Here is a 12,813-nt window from a genome sequence, read left to right as displayed (position 1 = left end):
GGACACCTTTCGGACCTCTTTCAGGAGTTTCGGACGCGTCTAGGAGCTGTCAATATGCATGATACACCTGATCTCTCTGCATTTTATGCATCCTGAACTCTCTAGGATCACTCTACACCTCTTACATCTCAAGAATCCTCAATATTGAGGGAGCGCAGGGATTTGGGTGAGTAGTGACGGGATCCTCGCCAGTTGTGACGGGATTTGTGGGAAATGGCCAAATTTACGTCGGGATTAATTCGAGCTCCGTCAGGATTATCCAGTTTGGCGAATGCGGGGCTCCTCCATGAGCTTTGGCGACAATTGACGACGAGTGGCAGAGTGAACGGGTTTATGGGTGGTATAGACAGAAGCAGCAATTTCAAAGGTCAGCAACCAGGTGAGGATACTACAAGGGGAGATGGATGCATGTGATGCAACGGACACTAAAGTGTTACTAAAGATTGTATCGTGGATGTATGTGAATTAATTGTCCTTCTTCGTTTCCTTCTACTCATGACTCGTCATTCCAGCCGACGGGTCTGTCGACTGCTAACTCTCTAACAATGTTTATCCCCTTTGCCATGGTCCACAAATGATGAACTGATGTGGACTTGACACAGAAACCACGATCACCCATCGAGACGTATTCTTAAATGAGCAGTGAACCAAGTCGGTCATTTACATTTCACACGAGTAACGCCAGACCCGCACCCAATAAAGCAAGGACGAGACCAGTCGTCCCTGCCACAACACCACGTCCAGCGGCGGATTTTGAGTCAGAGCTGGAAGACGAGGATGATGCCGAGCTTGATGCTGATGATGTTCCAGAGGGAGATGTACTACTGCTAGAGTCGGTACCAGTGCTCGGGCTGGTCGTGACGTTTTGTTGACCGGCCACATATTGGCTAAAAGTAGGGAAAGTAATGTTGGATTCCAAGTAAGGATGGGTGGTGTTGTACGCAGCGGCGATGGGAACGACGTAGGTGAAGGCCTTTTTGATATCGGCATAGTGATTCATGAATACTGTCATTGTGTAGTTGTCTGGAATCATCAGTATCTTTTAAGGCGGAAGCAATGAAGGGGAAAGACGTACTCAATTCGTGGTTGAGTACCACAGGTCCAGAATTGACATAGGTACCGTTACTGACTTTACCGATGACGGCGTTGTAATTGTTGTCCACATCGGCGGCAGTTACATTGGATCCTGGAGCGTTTACACGCCAATCTTCCTATGCCAGTCAGCTCATTATCACCGCCCACACATGGCATGCCGCCCGATCGCGATCACTCAGATGATTGAAACGCAAAGATGATGATAAACGTGGGAACCCACAGTGTCATCACTCCATAATATGGAAGTCATATTGAGTCCCGCTGCAATCGTACGAATTCGGTTATCAATGTCACCGTAGGGGGGTCTCCAGCATAGAGGTGTGACGCCAAGAATTTCTTTGATAGCTTTTTGAGTGTAGTACAGTTCGGCGAAAGCGGCTTCGTTGGTGAATGAGGTCATGTATCTGTCACATGAGCGTCGCACGAGAAGCCATGATTTGAACTGAGTGTCGAATAGGGTGTATACGAGAAGAAATGGGTCAAATGTGTGAAGACGTGAACTGAGATACTGACTCGTGCGACCAGGTGTGAACGCAGACTTGGTGGTTGTCGGTCAGAGCACGCATTGCCTGCAGTGGCCAATCCATGACGTTTGATCCGATGTAAAACCTGTCGGTCAGTGATCAGCCCAGATGAAAATTCCGGGATCTGGCTCTTCCGAAACAGCTTTTCTCCCTGCTTCCACATTTCCATCGTCAGACGATTGATTGTCCAAGCATACCTTTGACGATCAGACCATCTCGGGTGTCCCTTTCACAAACCCGAGCTCCTTTTTCTCGCACAAACCTCCAGTCATCCCTTTACAGCTTTCATTCGTTGGACGATCACGAAAAGACTGAAAGGGGGAGAAGGAGAAAGAGAAATCGTCTCCTTCAGTGGTCGGCGTCCTGAACAATACGAGATATCACAAATGAGGTGAAAGACATGAAGAGATTCCACAGTCAATAGTGAAACCAAACTCACATGGTAGCACTTTGTTGCTGATCCCTCAAAAAGTCATAGAGAGCATTATGACTACAATTCGGTCCATCATCAAATCCTAAACCCCATGTACCAGGTTCAGGAGTCGAAATGATATCAGGTGGTAAACCAGTAGATTGATTTGGAGTTGTACACTGATGCCAAGTCCACCAACAATCAGGATCTGTAGCATTATAAGCAACACCTGTGAAATCTCCCGTCGATGTACCCTTAGGTTTGATATTAGGGAATTTTTCGTTTAATGTAGCATTGATAGAAGCGAAAAGAGTTTGAGCTTCAGTGTCGTCCGGAAGTATATAGGCTGCTTGCCATATAGTAGGATATCTGTCTTTGATATTGAGGACTGGAGCGTATGAATAGGCAGTGCATTCGTAGGTGACATCTGTGTGTCAGATTGTTTCATGGGTTTGGGTTTTGGAAGCTTGTGAATGTTTCAGTCGTAGAGGACGATGGTTAATTGGTTTTTAATCTTGACGAGAGAGGAATTTGAATGATACGTATGAGACGTTGTCGAAAAGGGTAATTTTGGCATTTTTACACATGGGCTCAAATGGAAGTGGAGGTGAACAAAAGAATATATGAAAAGAAAGAAAAACACAGTGGAGGAAAGTTGTAGAAGAGAAACAAGGACAAACCTAACGAAGACGCAGCACTTTCCTCATCGGTCGGAGCACGCTCTATCAATCTCCCACCAGGGTTTCGACGACCGATTTCATGTCCTCCGCAACCAGTATGAGCTTCAACACCAAGATTGATTAAACCGAAAAGGGTGAGAAGTGGTAAAGCGGTGGAATAGATCATGTCGGTGAATGATCTTTCAAGATGAAGAGAAAGGAAAAGAGAATGTGAAGAGTTTAGAAAGTGTACAACGAACGAGGAGACGAGGGAAGAAATGGGAAAGAGGAAAAGTGTGCAAATGTGGTTGTTAAGGTAAGGTGTCAAAAGTGGCAAAAAGTGATAGGTGGAGGGATGAATGGGTGAATGGGGACAAGGGGAGGTCTGTGCGTTTTTGTGCTTTTGTATGAGGAGAGAAAGAGAAAGGAATGACTGAGACTTGACGACGATGACCGAGTACCAAGTTGAGTGGCATGGGGTGGATTCCCTGCTAAGGCGGTGTTTTGACCTTTTGGCACCATGCGGCATCGTTTCGGGCTTTGCGGAGGTTCATTAATAGCGTAAAGGTAAGAAATAGGCTTGCATGGTGAATGTGGCAGTGTGGCATTTACGCACGGGCCTCAGCTCCGACAACTCCATGAATAACAATCTGTCCCCCAGTGAGCCAGTGACCTGACCTGGGCCAGCAAAAAATGCATTTATGTACTACAAGAAATTGTGCGTACATACATACATACATCAAGCCCAATTATCACAGAAAGATTCTATCATATTCCTCGCCCCACCTTCTCTCCAACTCTTGATGATCCGTTCCCTCAACTTGATCACATTCTCTCGCATCCTCAATCCTTCTTCTCCACGAATACGTCCAAGGACCTGGGCCAGTTCCGTCAAGACGGCTTCAGGAGTATTGAGTATCGACTGTCCGTCAAAGGTCTTCTGACCTACTCCGTTCGTACGAAGTTGAAGGAGTTCAATGGCAGTGCCATATTGTCGACTCACTGTCTGTCAATCACTTTCCCGTTCTCTACTCGGATGGATCTGCATGGAAGGGATGATTTGGTGAGGTGAGATTGTAGCTCTGTAATAACGACAAATAATGGAAAGAATATAGAGATACTCACTCCTCTGAGTCATGTCCGGTTGATCACCCAGATATGGCATACACAAAAACGGTTTCCCAGCCAAGATACTTTCAGCAACCGAGTTGGTACCCATATGAGACTGTCCCGTGAGTTCATCACTCCCGGTCTTTCTACCCTGTGTCCTCTCAATTCACAAAGTTACATCCGTGAAAACCAGTACGTGACTTCAAATAGGCAAGGAGAAGGATCAGAAGAGTAAAGAAGAGAAACCCCACCAGAAAGAACCCCACGGCATCATGTTTTAACACCAAATCCTGAGGACCAAAACCTTCTTTCATATATCCCCATTCGTAATGATTTACAACATCACGCATCTCTTCCGTGACAAGGGAGTTTGGTGCCGAAGCGAAGAGAATGAAGGGTTGGTCATTCGATACCAACCCTTTTAGGAGAGTTTCGATCAGATCTGGTCGACGCATTGGCCAGAAAAGGGAGCCGAAGCTGCTCATCAGTCACCACTCGATGGTTTGATCAACCCGGTCTGGACCGTCGATTTGCGACTGGCCCCAGGGAGAGATATCTTATGCAATCCATCTACGTGTAACTGGATAGAAGTGGTGAGAGGGAGCTCACCAGATATAGAGAACAGAACCTGATCCTCGTACATCTTTGACATGATCTAACCACCGGACTATCTTTTCTCCCTGTTCATCTACACGAGGGAGTACACCTTCCCAGATCTCAGGAGCAAGTTGTAAGCTACGTCTCAGTCAAAAACACCATAATTTATCATCCGGTCAAGGATCTCAGGAGCCCGTACGAACCCGTACGCGGACGGGGAGGGGGATATTTGGGAGCCATCTTGATGGTGGGCGGCTTCCGTTGAAATATCGACAGTAAACACCGGAGACGACAAAGCATGGATCTCATTCTGAGGATGGATGAAACTCACCCCATGGGCCAACATGACTTCCCTGTGGAACGTTGAAAAGCTTCCCGAGCTTCAGGCTCCAACTCAGGATCCCAAGAAAAGATAAAACCGTCACAGTATTCACGTTGATGCCATAAAGATCGTCGGACAGCCATGAGTGAGGGTAACGAGTGAATCGAGTGAAATTGAGGGTCTAGACTACTTAGCATTCTGTTTTGAGCCCTATCCACCTCATAGACTCCTGATGATAAACTCCTGTAACACTGATCTTATAGAATATCTCAAGACAGAGTGAGAAAGAGAGTATGCAGATGAGACCGAATAGATAGTGCCTATGGGGATCAGTTGATTGACTCACAATACTCATCTGTCCAATCAGCACCGTAAGGGATAAAGGTCGTGTGGACGACTCACGATCATATATCGGGTCCAGCCCTGGTGTCTTGATGATATCATTAGTGAAGGTTGAGAATGCGATTCCCATTGCTTCCGCCTCGTCTAGACCCGTAGCAATTTTTATCCGGTCGGTTTTCTCTACGGCTCGGGCGAGATCTGATCCCTCTTCAACTGTGGCCCAGCAGCTGTTTGTCAATTCTTCGTACAATAGTCCCTCTCATCATGCCCTTTTTACTCCATTCCACGGTTTCTGACTCTGGTATTCTACTTCAACCCGAGGTGATCGAAGATTGGTTCCAAAGGGGAAGAATGGGGTGAGGCGGAATGGGAGAAAGATGTGAGGAGAAGCAGAGTGAGGAACTCACTTCGCTGCCCACGATACGAGACAAGGGAAGAATAACATGGTTTTTGGTCTATTTGGTATTCTCAATCTTTTCGTAGCGGCTTCAAGAGCTGGTATAAAACCAACTTGAAAACCCTTCTATCAACTCCGATCTCTCTTTTTCGACTATAAGATAGAAGAAACTCACATCGTAGATGAACAATTTTGGTTTAGGCCATTGCTCTTCTCTTTCTATCTCATATCCTGAATGATCAATCCTTTTGGTTGTCCTGACTGCAATAAGAATAAACAAACCTCTTCTCTCTTGATTCACAATCACATCTCCGGAATCGTTCAAATGTGGCTTTCCTCCTGTTTCTGAACCCTCTTCAGCCCAAGACAAAGAAGTAAGACAGACATACCTTGGTCAAGTAACTCCACCAAAACATCTTCTAACAACTCTCCAAATTCTTCCGCCTGTCTATCCATCGTCTTAGGATCCCACATCTGATTCATCACCCCTCTGTCTTTCTCTAACCCTATAAATCTCAACTTGTTCAAGAAACTCTCTCTCCGCTGTATCAATTCTTGAGCTAAGAGAGGGGGAACGGAAGTATAATCCCATCTTTCTTTTTGAAGATCATGTTTGATCCGGGGGATAACAGATGGGACAGAGAGTACAGTTATACGAATTTGAGGATGAACATGTGAGAGATGAGAGAGAAGTGTGAAAAGAGGTCTAAGATGTCCCCTAAGAAATCAGATTCAATTTGTCCATACAAACCTTCTTATCGTCACAAAGGTCCACCATCCTGTAAACGAAAAATGAGACGGTAGGGGTAGGTTGGGAAGATGACGATTTAGCTACTAGCTACGTCGTTTTCAAGGAAGAGTTACGCGGGTGGTGTAGGATGTAAAGATGACCATTTGTCTACTTAGGAAAAGCCATTGCAAAAACGAGGATGAGGGGATATGAGGAAACAAAAACTCACCAAGCACTAATAGGACAAACGACCAAATGAACTAATTCTTCCATTTTCTCTTTCTTCACCCTTACCCCAGAATATCTTGTTGAAAATCTATCAATGTCTCTCATATCAAATAACTTATCTCTCAAGTCAATCCTTCAATCTGATATATACCACTCCAATTCCATACCTCACAACCTGTGTACACAGCCACTAAATCTATCAAGAAAATAGTTCCATGGTAAAGATACCGAAATCAAGTATCCAAAGACCGAATGACCGTCCGGGATATGAACAGTATGAAAGGTGTGGATCTACACATTATGATTTCTTCCGGCTGATAAAGTCGGAGTTACGAGTAGATACCACGAGTTTCAAAAACCGAGATCCGAACACCGAAGAGGAGGGAGCAAGGGAGAGAGGCAGGAAGGAGAGGAGGAAGAAGGATGGAAGGATGGGATAGCGTTGAGAATGTTCAGCGAGGGATGACCGAACGTCTTGTTTGAAAGCTGTGGAAGGGGAAACCAAGTGATAGGGATCGATGAGAAATCGAAGAATGTGGAATCAAAAGAGTCTGTCACTCGGGATACTCGGTATCTCGGTTCTCCGGTACGGCGGCGGCGGGCGGCGGTAAGGGTACATCGGTGACTTGGATACGAGACCGAGATCCAGTAGGGAGTGATGGATGGATGGATGACGGAGTTAAGGTACTCTCGGTGATCGTCGGTGACCATTTTAGAAGGAAAGCCCATCATCATCAGATGTCAAGATATGGACACTACCCACCTCGGTTACAGGTACTTCGGAAGCTGACGAGAATGTCGACGAACTAGGAACAATACGTCACCACCGCCCAGTTCAAACGCCACTTGCGGTGTCAATTTCCACTTGACCACATGGTAACGAGGCGAGGAAGGAGCATCAGAGCGTTTCACAATCGCTGACATAGCAAGAGAGCAAATTTGCAAATTCATGAATATTCATCTTGGTTCATGCTATATTTATCATTGTCACCTCGCAAGATGACAAAGTGGGCGAAAGTATCAACAGGAACGAATGCACCGAGTTACACCATCGATCTCAATCCACTACCTGGAGTTCCCACTTGAGTCACACCGTCCACCACGCATATGCTGCCCTTGTATTCTGGCAGATATCTCGCACCGGTGTATGCGGATTGAACGCTGGGTGAGCCGGCGTAAATGGGGGTGAGGGATGCAGGACAGATGTCAAAGGGTGTGAAATGGTCATATGCAATTTCGTGGGTGTCTCGGGGGTTGCGTTGACCAGCAGTCAAAATGGAACGAGCCTATAGATATTAGCTCAAGTCTTCTCCTCGGTCATTCCACTACAATCCCTGAACAAAGAATCAAACAGGACACGCGGAGGGTCAGTTTAAGTCTCACCCATCGGAACGAACGTCAGGTAGACATGATGATGGTATATGACACATAAGGAGTCACGAATATAAACTACTCACCTGTGTGATCACCTTGGCATCCGAAGGACTGGAATCCACCAATCTCCGCGCAAACACCGCTGCTGTGCTCACGTTACCCGCTTTGCTGAACACTCCCATCGCGCTCCGCAACGCCAGCTGTTCGTGGGCAGGCATCAATTTGCAATGCGTAAAGTAAGCCGCGAGCTCTAGATTTCGCACGACATTGTCAGCATCTTCAGTGACCAGCCGTCTTCGTTCCGTCTCCATCGTCAAGCCGATGATGTACTCTTTGCAGCTGATCACGAGTTCTTTGATCTCTTCAGCCTCAGCAGCAGAAGTGGCCACCACTAGGAGTAATTTTTGGAGGACGGAACGGAAGGCAGTGAGGGATTCGGCGAATTTTCCACGAGAGAAATGACGTTTGGCTTCTGCCACTTCGCCAGCTTGCAGATCGGGGAGAGTGAACGAGATGACAGGGAGGACTTCGCGTAATTCGGTTGTCTCGGGATTTCGACGGACCTGAAGGACGAGAGGGGGAAGAGAAGGATTGGCGGGGACGTGGACGTGAGCAGCTTCATAGGCAGCTAAGAACAAGGGTTTTAGGGGAGCAAAGTTGACGGCAGCGACTTGACGGTTGAGCAGCTGATATAGTAAGCATCGTATATCAATCTGTTGACTCCACCTCGCCCGCTTATACGAGCATGTGGGCGGATCACTGTTCTTCCACTACTTTCTTCTGACTGGAGATGATAGAGAGGAGGAAGCCCAGCACAAGACGACTCACCTGCATTGCCGACTCGAACGCGCCAGCAGCCGCATGATCCGCGGCTAGAGGCGAATTCTTGATCCACATCTCATCCTCATTCACACCCGCTGTCACACCCTCACTCAGGTCGGCCTCCACGATCTCAGCCTCAACTTCCACTTCTGGCTCTGGCTCAATAGGCACCTCAGCATCCAAATCCCACCCTTCATCCTCCGCCTCGTCTTCCCCGACCTCAACATCTATAGGCTCATCCGCCGCCCACGCATCGAGTTGCTCGCCACCATTGGCCATACCTGCCGATTCACCAATGAGACCATCAACACCTCCATTGGCCAGAGCGCGATCGAAGAATGACTCGCCCAGGCTTTTGATAGGCCAATTCGAATCTGTCTGAGGGAAGACGACTGGGGGAGGAGCAAGAGACATGTGACCGGACTTTTGAGGTGGAGGAGGTAAATCGTCTTCAGTCATGCCTGCTTCTTCTAGGATATCTAAGGCGGTGTCATCAAGTCCATTAGTTTTGGCTGTATAGTATGCGAGCGGGTCTAGGTATTAGCTTCTGATCCATCTCTTGTTCGTCGGTCATTGGAGCATGACTTGTTCAGGGTACGAAGCTCAAATCTCGAAAGGCTCACATTGTCCTGTTTCTCTAAGGATAGCAACTCGGGACTTCACATCGCCCAGATACAGAGAATTTTGGAAGCGAGACATGTTATCGCCCCGTTTCGCCGCGATGACTTGCATCATCCCCAGCTTTTGCAGATTACCAGTGACGAGGTAGAGGAAAGACAGTTTGTCAAAGTTTTTGGTTTTTTGATAGGCGGTCTCGACAATCTAGTGGTCAGCAACAGCTACGTATTTCTCCTGCTTGTTGGCCTTTTCACTACCGCCTTGAAGCACAAATACTGTTCGAGTCATTCGGAGATCTTCGATGCAAGATAACCCAAGGGAAGAAGTGGGTAAGACTTGGGAGCAGTAGGCTACTCACAGAATGGTTGCCTTGCTTTAATGCCGCCGCTCCCAATCGCTCCCAAACATCTTCTCTATCTACCGTCCTGGCCATCTCCAGAGCCACATTCAAATTCCCACATTCCACAGCCAAATCAAACCTCGTCTGTGGATCTTGCACAAAGTGCAATGCGATTTCCGGATAACCCTTCTTTTGCAGATAACCGATGATACTCTGCCCAACCAAGTTACTACTGCGTATAATCTGCAAAACCTCGTCATAGTGCTTTCGTATGAGTGCGAGTTTGAATCGGTACTCGGTAGGGTCTATTGTTATCGTTCGTGGTTTTGCTGTCCGATCCAAACAATGTACGACCTGACCTTTGACGCGAGTGAGGTAGACCGGTTGTTCGAGGGTTTTAATGATACCGTTATCACCTTGTGGGAGAGCGTACTTGATGTGATTGAGAGTGGTGTAAATGAGAATGCCCGAGTCGTCCCATGCAGCAGACTTGATACGTATTGTCTCATGAATGAGAGCACTTTGTACCAGGGCTTTATTGGCGATGGTGATGGTGTGCTTGCTTAGCAAAGCCACCGTATTGCCGTCTGCACTCCAAACGACGTACTTGACGGGGGGAGCACTAATCTCCGCCAGCACTTTGCTTTGCTGCATGTCGAAAAGGACGACGCTAGATGTTGAGCTGAGCAAGAGACAACCGGTACCGCCATAGAAGATCTCATTGGTGGTGACGGGACATTTGACGGTCTTTGTGAGTGAAGCTGAAAGGTCGCGGAACTCGATATTTTGACCTGTCTTGTCCAAGACCGCGAAGCGATTACGACCGACGAATATGGCACAAGCCCCAGTGCCCTTCTTGCCGTCGGACGGAGTGTCTTTGCCATCGTTAGGAGAGGGGGCGGATGTCTTTGGGAGGGTGACAAGTTCGTAGGTGCCATTTTCAGCTGCCGCCGTTATAAGCACAGAACGTTCTGCCGGGTTGTAGCTGAGCGTCCGTGGCTGCGCCCATTGAGAGCCAAGCTTTCGCACGGAACAGATTCCTTGATTGGTGCCGGTCGAAAGGTCGGCCATGCGGATGATCTTGTCCTTCACATAGAATAATTGGTTGCCAGATAGAGAGAATGCAGGGCGTTCACGCTCCAGCTTGAAGACGATTAACCCATTATCGTGTCCTAAAGGATCTATCAGCTCCGTCGACGAGGAGAGAGAGAGAGAGCTCACCAGCGGCGAAAAGATTTAGTTCAGGATGGGCGCACAAAACCCAGAACCTATCTTGTTCTCTTCTGAATGTTTGTACCGCTGTTCGTTTTGTCATGTCCCATACTCGGATTGTTTTGTCCTCGCTGGCAGACAGAATGAGCTCATGTCGAGGATGAAACATGGTCATTGACACATTGTTGAAATGTCCTCTGCAAGAATCCACCTCCCATGCCTTGGTCTCGCTCATGCGCCAAAGCTTGATTTGTCGGTCGTCACCACATGAGACAATGAGGGGAAGAGTGGGATGGAAGGAAGCCCAGTTGACACCGCGATCATGTCCCTCCAGGACGTACTTGACCACAGCGTCGGTATTGCCGAACAAGTCTGCTTGACCCTGGTTGGCTCTCGAGACCTGTTCGTCCAGCGACATCGGTGCCTGATGAGCTTGATTCTTCTTACGAAGGCCTGAGATGTCCCATACGCGGACAGTAAGATCCATAGAGGCAGAGACTACGAGATCATCCCAGGGGTGAAATTGGGCACACCTAAATATCAGCTGTTGCGACGGATCATTGAAGCTTACATGATATAGTGGTTGTGCCCAGTGAGGATAGCAATGCAGGTACGTGATTGCCAGTTCCAAATACGAATGGTCTGATCGTCCGAAGCCGAGATGATCCATGGATATTCTCGATGAAAGAAGACAGTGCGCACGTAATCAAGATCTGATGGTTAGCTCGGTTTGCGAACTGACAATTTCACGGCGACCATCACGAGCGAGAACACTCCCTGCCTGTTATAACCACGAATTACAGCGCCGGGCGGGCGCAAAATGTGGAGTTGGTGCTGATCGCCAAGTTAAGAGAAGGAGTAGGTTGGAAACTAAATATACTCACGTCCGGTTAGGGTGAACAAGCATTTTCTCTGTTTGTAATTCCATACTTTAATCTTATAATCGTCTCCTCCTGAGCAAAAGATAGGTTGAGTGGGATGAAAACATATCCCTCTAACAGGTCCTACGATGTCAGCATTTCCTCCTCTCCCTTCCTCGATCTGTCAACGGCAAGCCCTTGGCCATCCCGCCATTCTGCGGTAAAGTGTTGATTTGAAGAGATATCTCACCATCATGTTCGTCGTATCTGTCTACAAGTGTACCCATTTGGTAGTTCCACAATTGAATCGTACCATTATGAAGTGACGCTGCTAAGAGAGGTGTTTTAGGATCTGTCGTCAGGACCGTACACATTTGATAAGAAAACACTACAGAGATCTTGGAGTAGGAAATTCCCAAAACAAGGATTCGAATCGAAGAACGCAATGATGATTCTGCAGGATGATATGGACAAAGAGTCAATGAGAAGGTGGAATCGTAGGCTATCCCCTCGGGTAATTGGGTTGAGTGGGAGGGTGGGGGAGGTTTGGGAACTCACGAAAAGCGATACCCTTGACTCTAGGACTTTTGCTCTCGAACTGGTGGTCAGTGATGCGCTTAACTAGGTACACATTCCACGCAGTTTCCATAACGTTCATTCGTCACTCTCCTGGAAGTTCCGGCACGAAAGAAGTCCGGCAGCTTTTGAGTAGGAGGGCATGATTCAGTCTTTCGAATTTAGACTAGACAAAGTCAAGGAGGATGATCAATTAGGGAGTTGACTTCAGCTTGACAACCTTCTGTAGGGATGGGTGACAATACATGTCGAGGGGTAAGGAAACAAACTTTCTTCTACAAGAAAGCATATAATCTTTTCACACTTCCGGCGAGGTAGTTGATGTGAGAGAGTAAGAGGTGAGTACTGACCTTTGTGAGCATCTGCATCTTGTCCAAATTCTCTCCTTCACTAGAGACCAGAAGCTGAGAACCGACCCGATGGACTTCAGTCAGTCACTTTTGTTGAGCGTTCTCTCCTGACCCTTCTTACCAAACCAGAATTGAAGAGTCGAGAAAGACCCGTCGGAAGTTACAGGATAGAGAGTTAAACGTCAAACTTGGAATGCTACTCCAATGCAAGTGGACGTGTCGGGCGTTAATGCGTGGAGGTCCCA

At 47.5% G+C, this 12,813-nt stretch overlaps 3 protein-coding genes across 3 annotated transcripts; all 3 read right to left on the bottom strand.

Annotated features, from left to right (window-relative positions):
* Positions 1 to 391: 391 nt before the first annotated feature.
* TREMEDRAFT_39832 (uncharacterized protein) lies at positions 392 to 3,180 on the bottom strand. Its single transcript, XM_007005621.1, has 6 exons — positions 2,712 to 3,180; positions 2,059 to 2,458; positions 1,609 to 1,704; positions 1,316 to 1,499; positions 1,076 to 1,211; positions 392 to 1,023 (listed from the first exon to the last, which is right to left on the bottom strand). The coding sequence occupies exons 1-6, from the start codon at positions 2,875 to 2,877 to the stop codon at positions 668 to 670; spliced, it is 1,338 nt and encodes a 445-aa protein (XP_007005683.1). The 5' UTR covers positions 2,878 to 3,180; the 3' UTR covers positions 392 to 667.
* A 249-nt stretch (positions 3,181 to 3,429) lies between these two features.
* TREMEDRAFT_63504 (uncharacterized protein) lies at positions 3,430 to 6,521 on the bottom strand (the record flags this gene model as incomplete). Its single annotated transcript, XM_007005750.1, has 12 exons — positions 3,430 to 3,635; positions 3,694 to 3,696; positions 3,816 to 3,915; positions 4,052 to 4,277; positions 4,410 to 4,535; positions 4,729 to 4,975; positions 5,066 to 5,074; positions 5,122 to 5,288; positions 5,469 to 5,581; positions 5,634 to 5,803; positions 5,848 to 6,176; positions 6,418 to 6,521. 12 exons carry the CDS (start codon positions 6,519 to 6,521, stop codon positions 3,430 to 3,432), a joined length of 1,800 nt encoding a protein of 599 aa, XP_007005812.1.
* Positions 6,522 to 7,344: 823 nt separating this feature from the next.
* On the bottom strand, positions 7,345 to 12,750 carry TREMEDRAFT_39829 (uncharacterized protein). The gene is made up of 11 exons (XM_007005620.1): positions 12,569 to 12,750; positions 12,201 to 12,240; positions 11,893 to 11,994; positions 11,667 to 11,786; positions 11,354 to 11,495; positions 10,792 to 11,315; positions 9,589 to 10,742; positions 9,236 to 9,434; positions 8,619 to 9,145; positions 7,874 to 8,476; positions 7,345 to 7,702 (listed from the first exon to the last, which is right to left on the bottom strand). The coding sequence occupies exons 1-11, from the start codon at positions 12,584 to 12,586 to the stop codon at positions 7,460 to 7,462; spliced, it is 3,672 nt and encodes a 1,223-aa protein (XP_007005682.1). The 5' UTR covers positions 12,587 to 12,750; the 3' UTR covers positions 7,345 to 7,459.
* Between the last annotated feature and the right edge of the window lie 63 nt (positions 12,751 to 12,813).

This window comes from Tremella mesenterica (genome assembly GCF_000271645.1).
Source record: "Tremella mesenterica DSM 1558 unplaced genomic scaffold TREMEscaffold_8, whole genome shotgun sequence".
Lineage (NCBI taxonomy): Eukaryota > Fungi > Basidiomycota > Tremellomycetes > Tremellales > Tremellaceae > Tremella > Tremella mesenterica.
The sequence above is the reverse complement of the archived record's forward strand: the minus strand, read 5'-3'. Positions and strand labels throughout refer to the sequence as shown.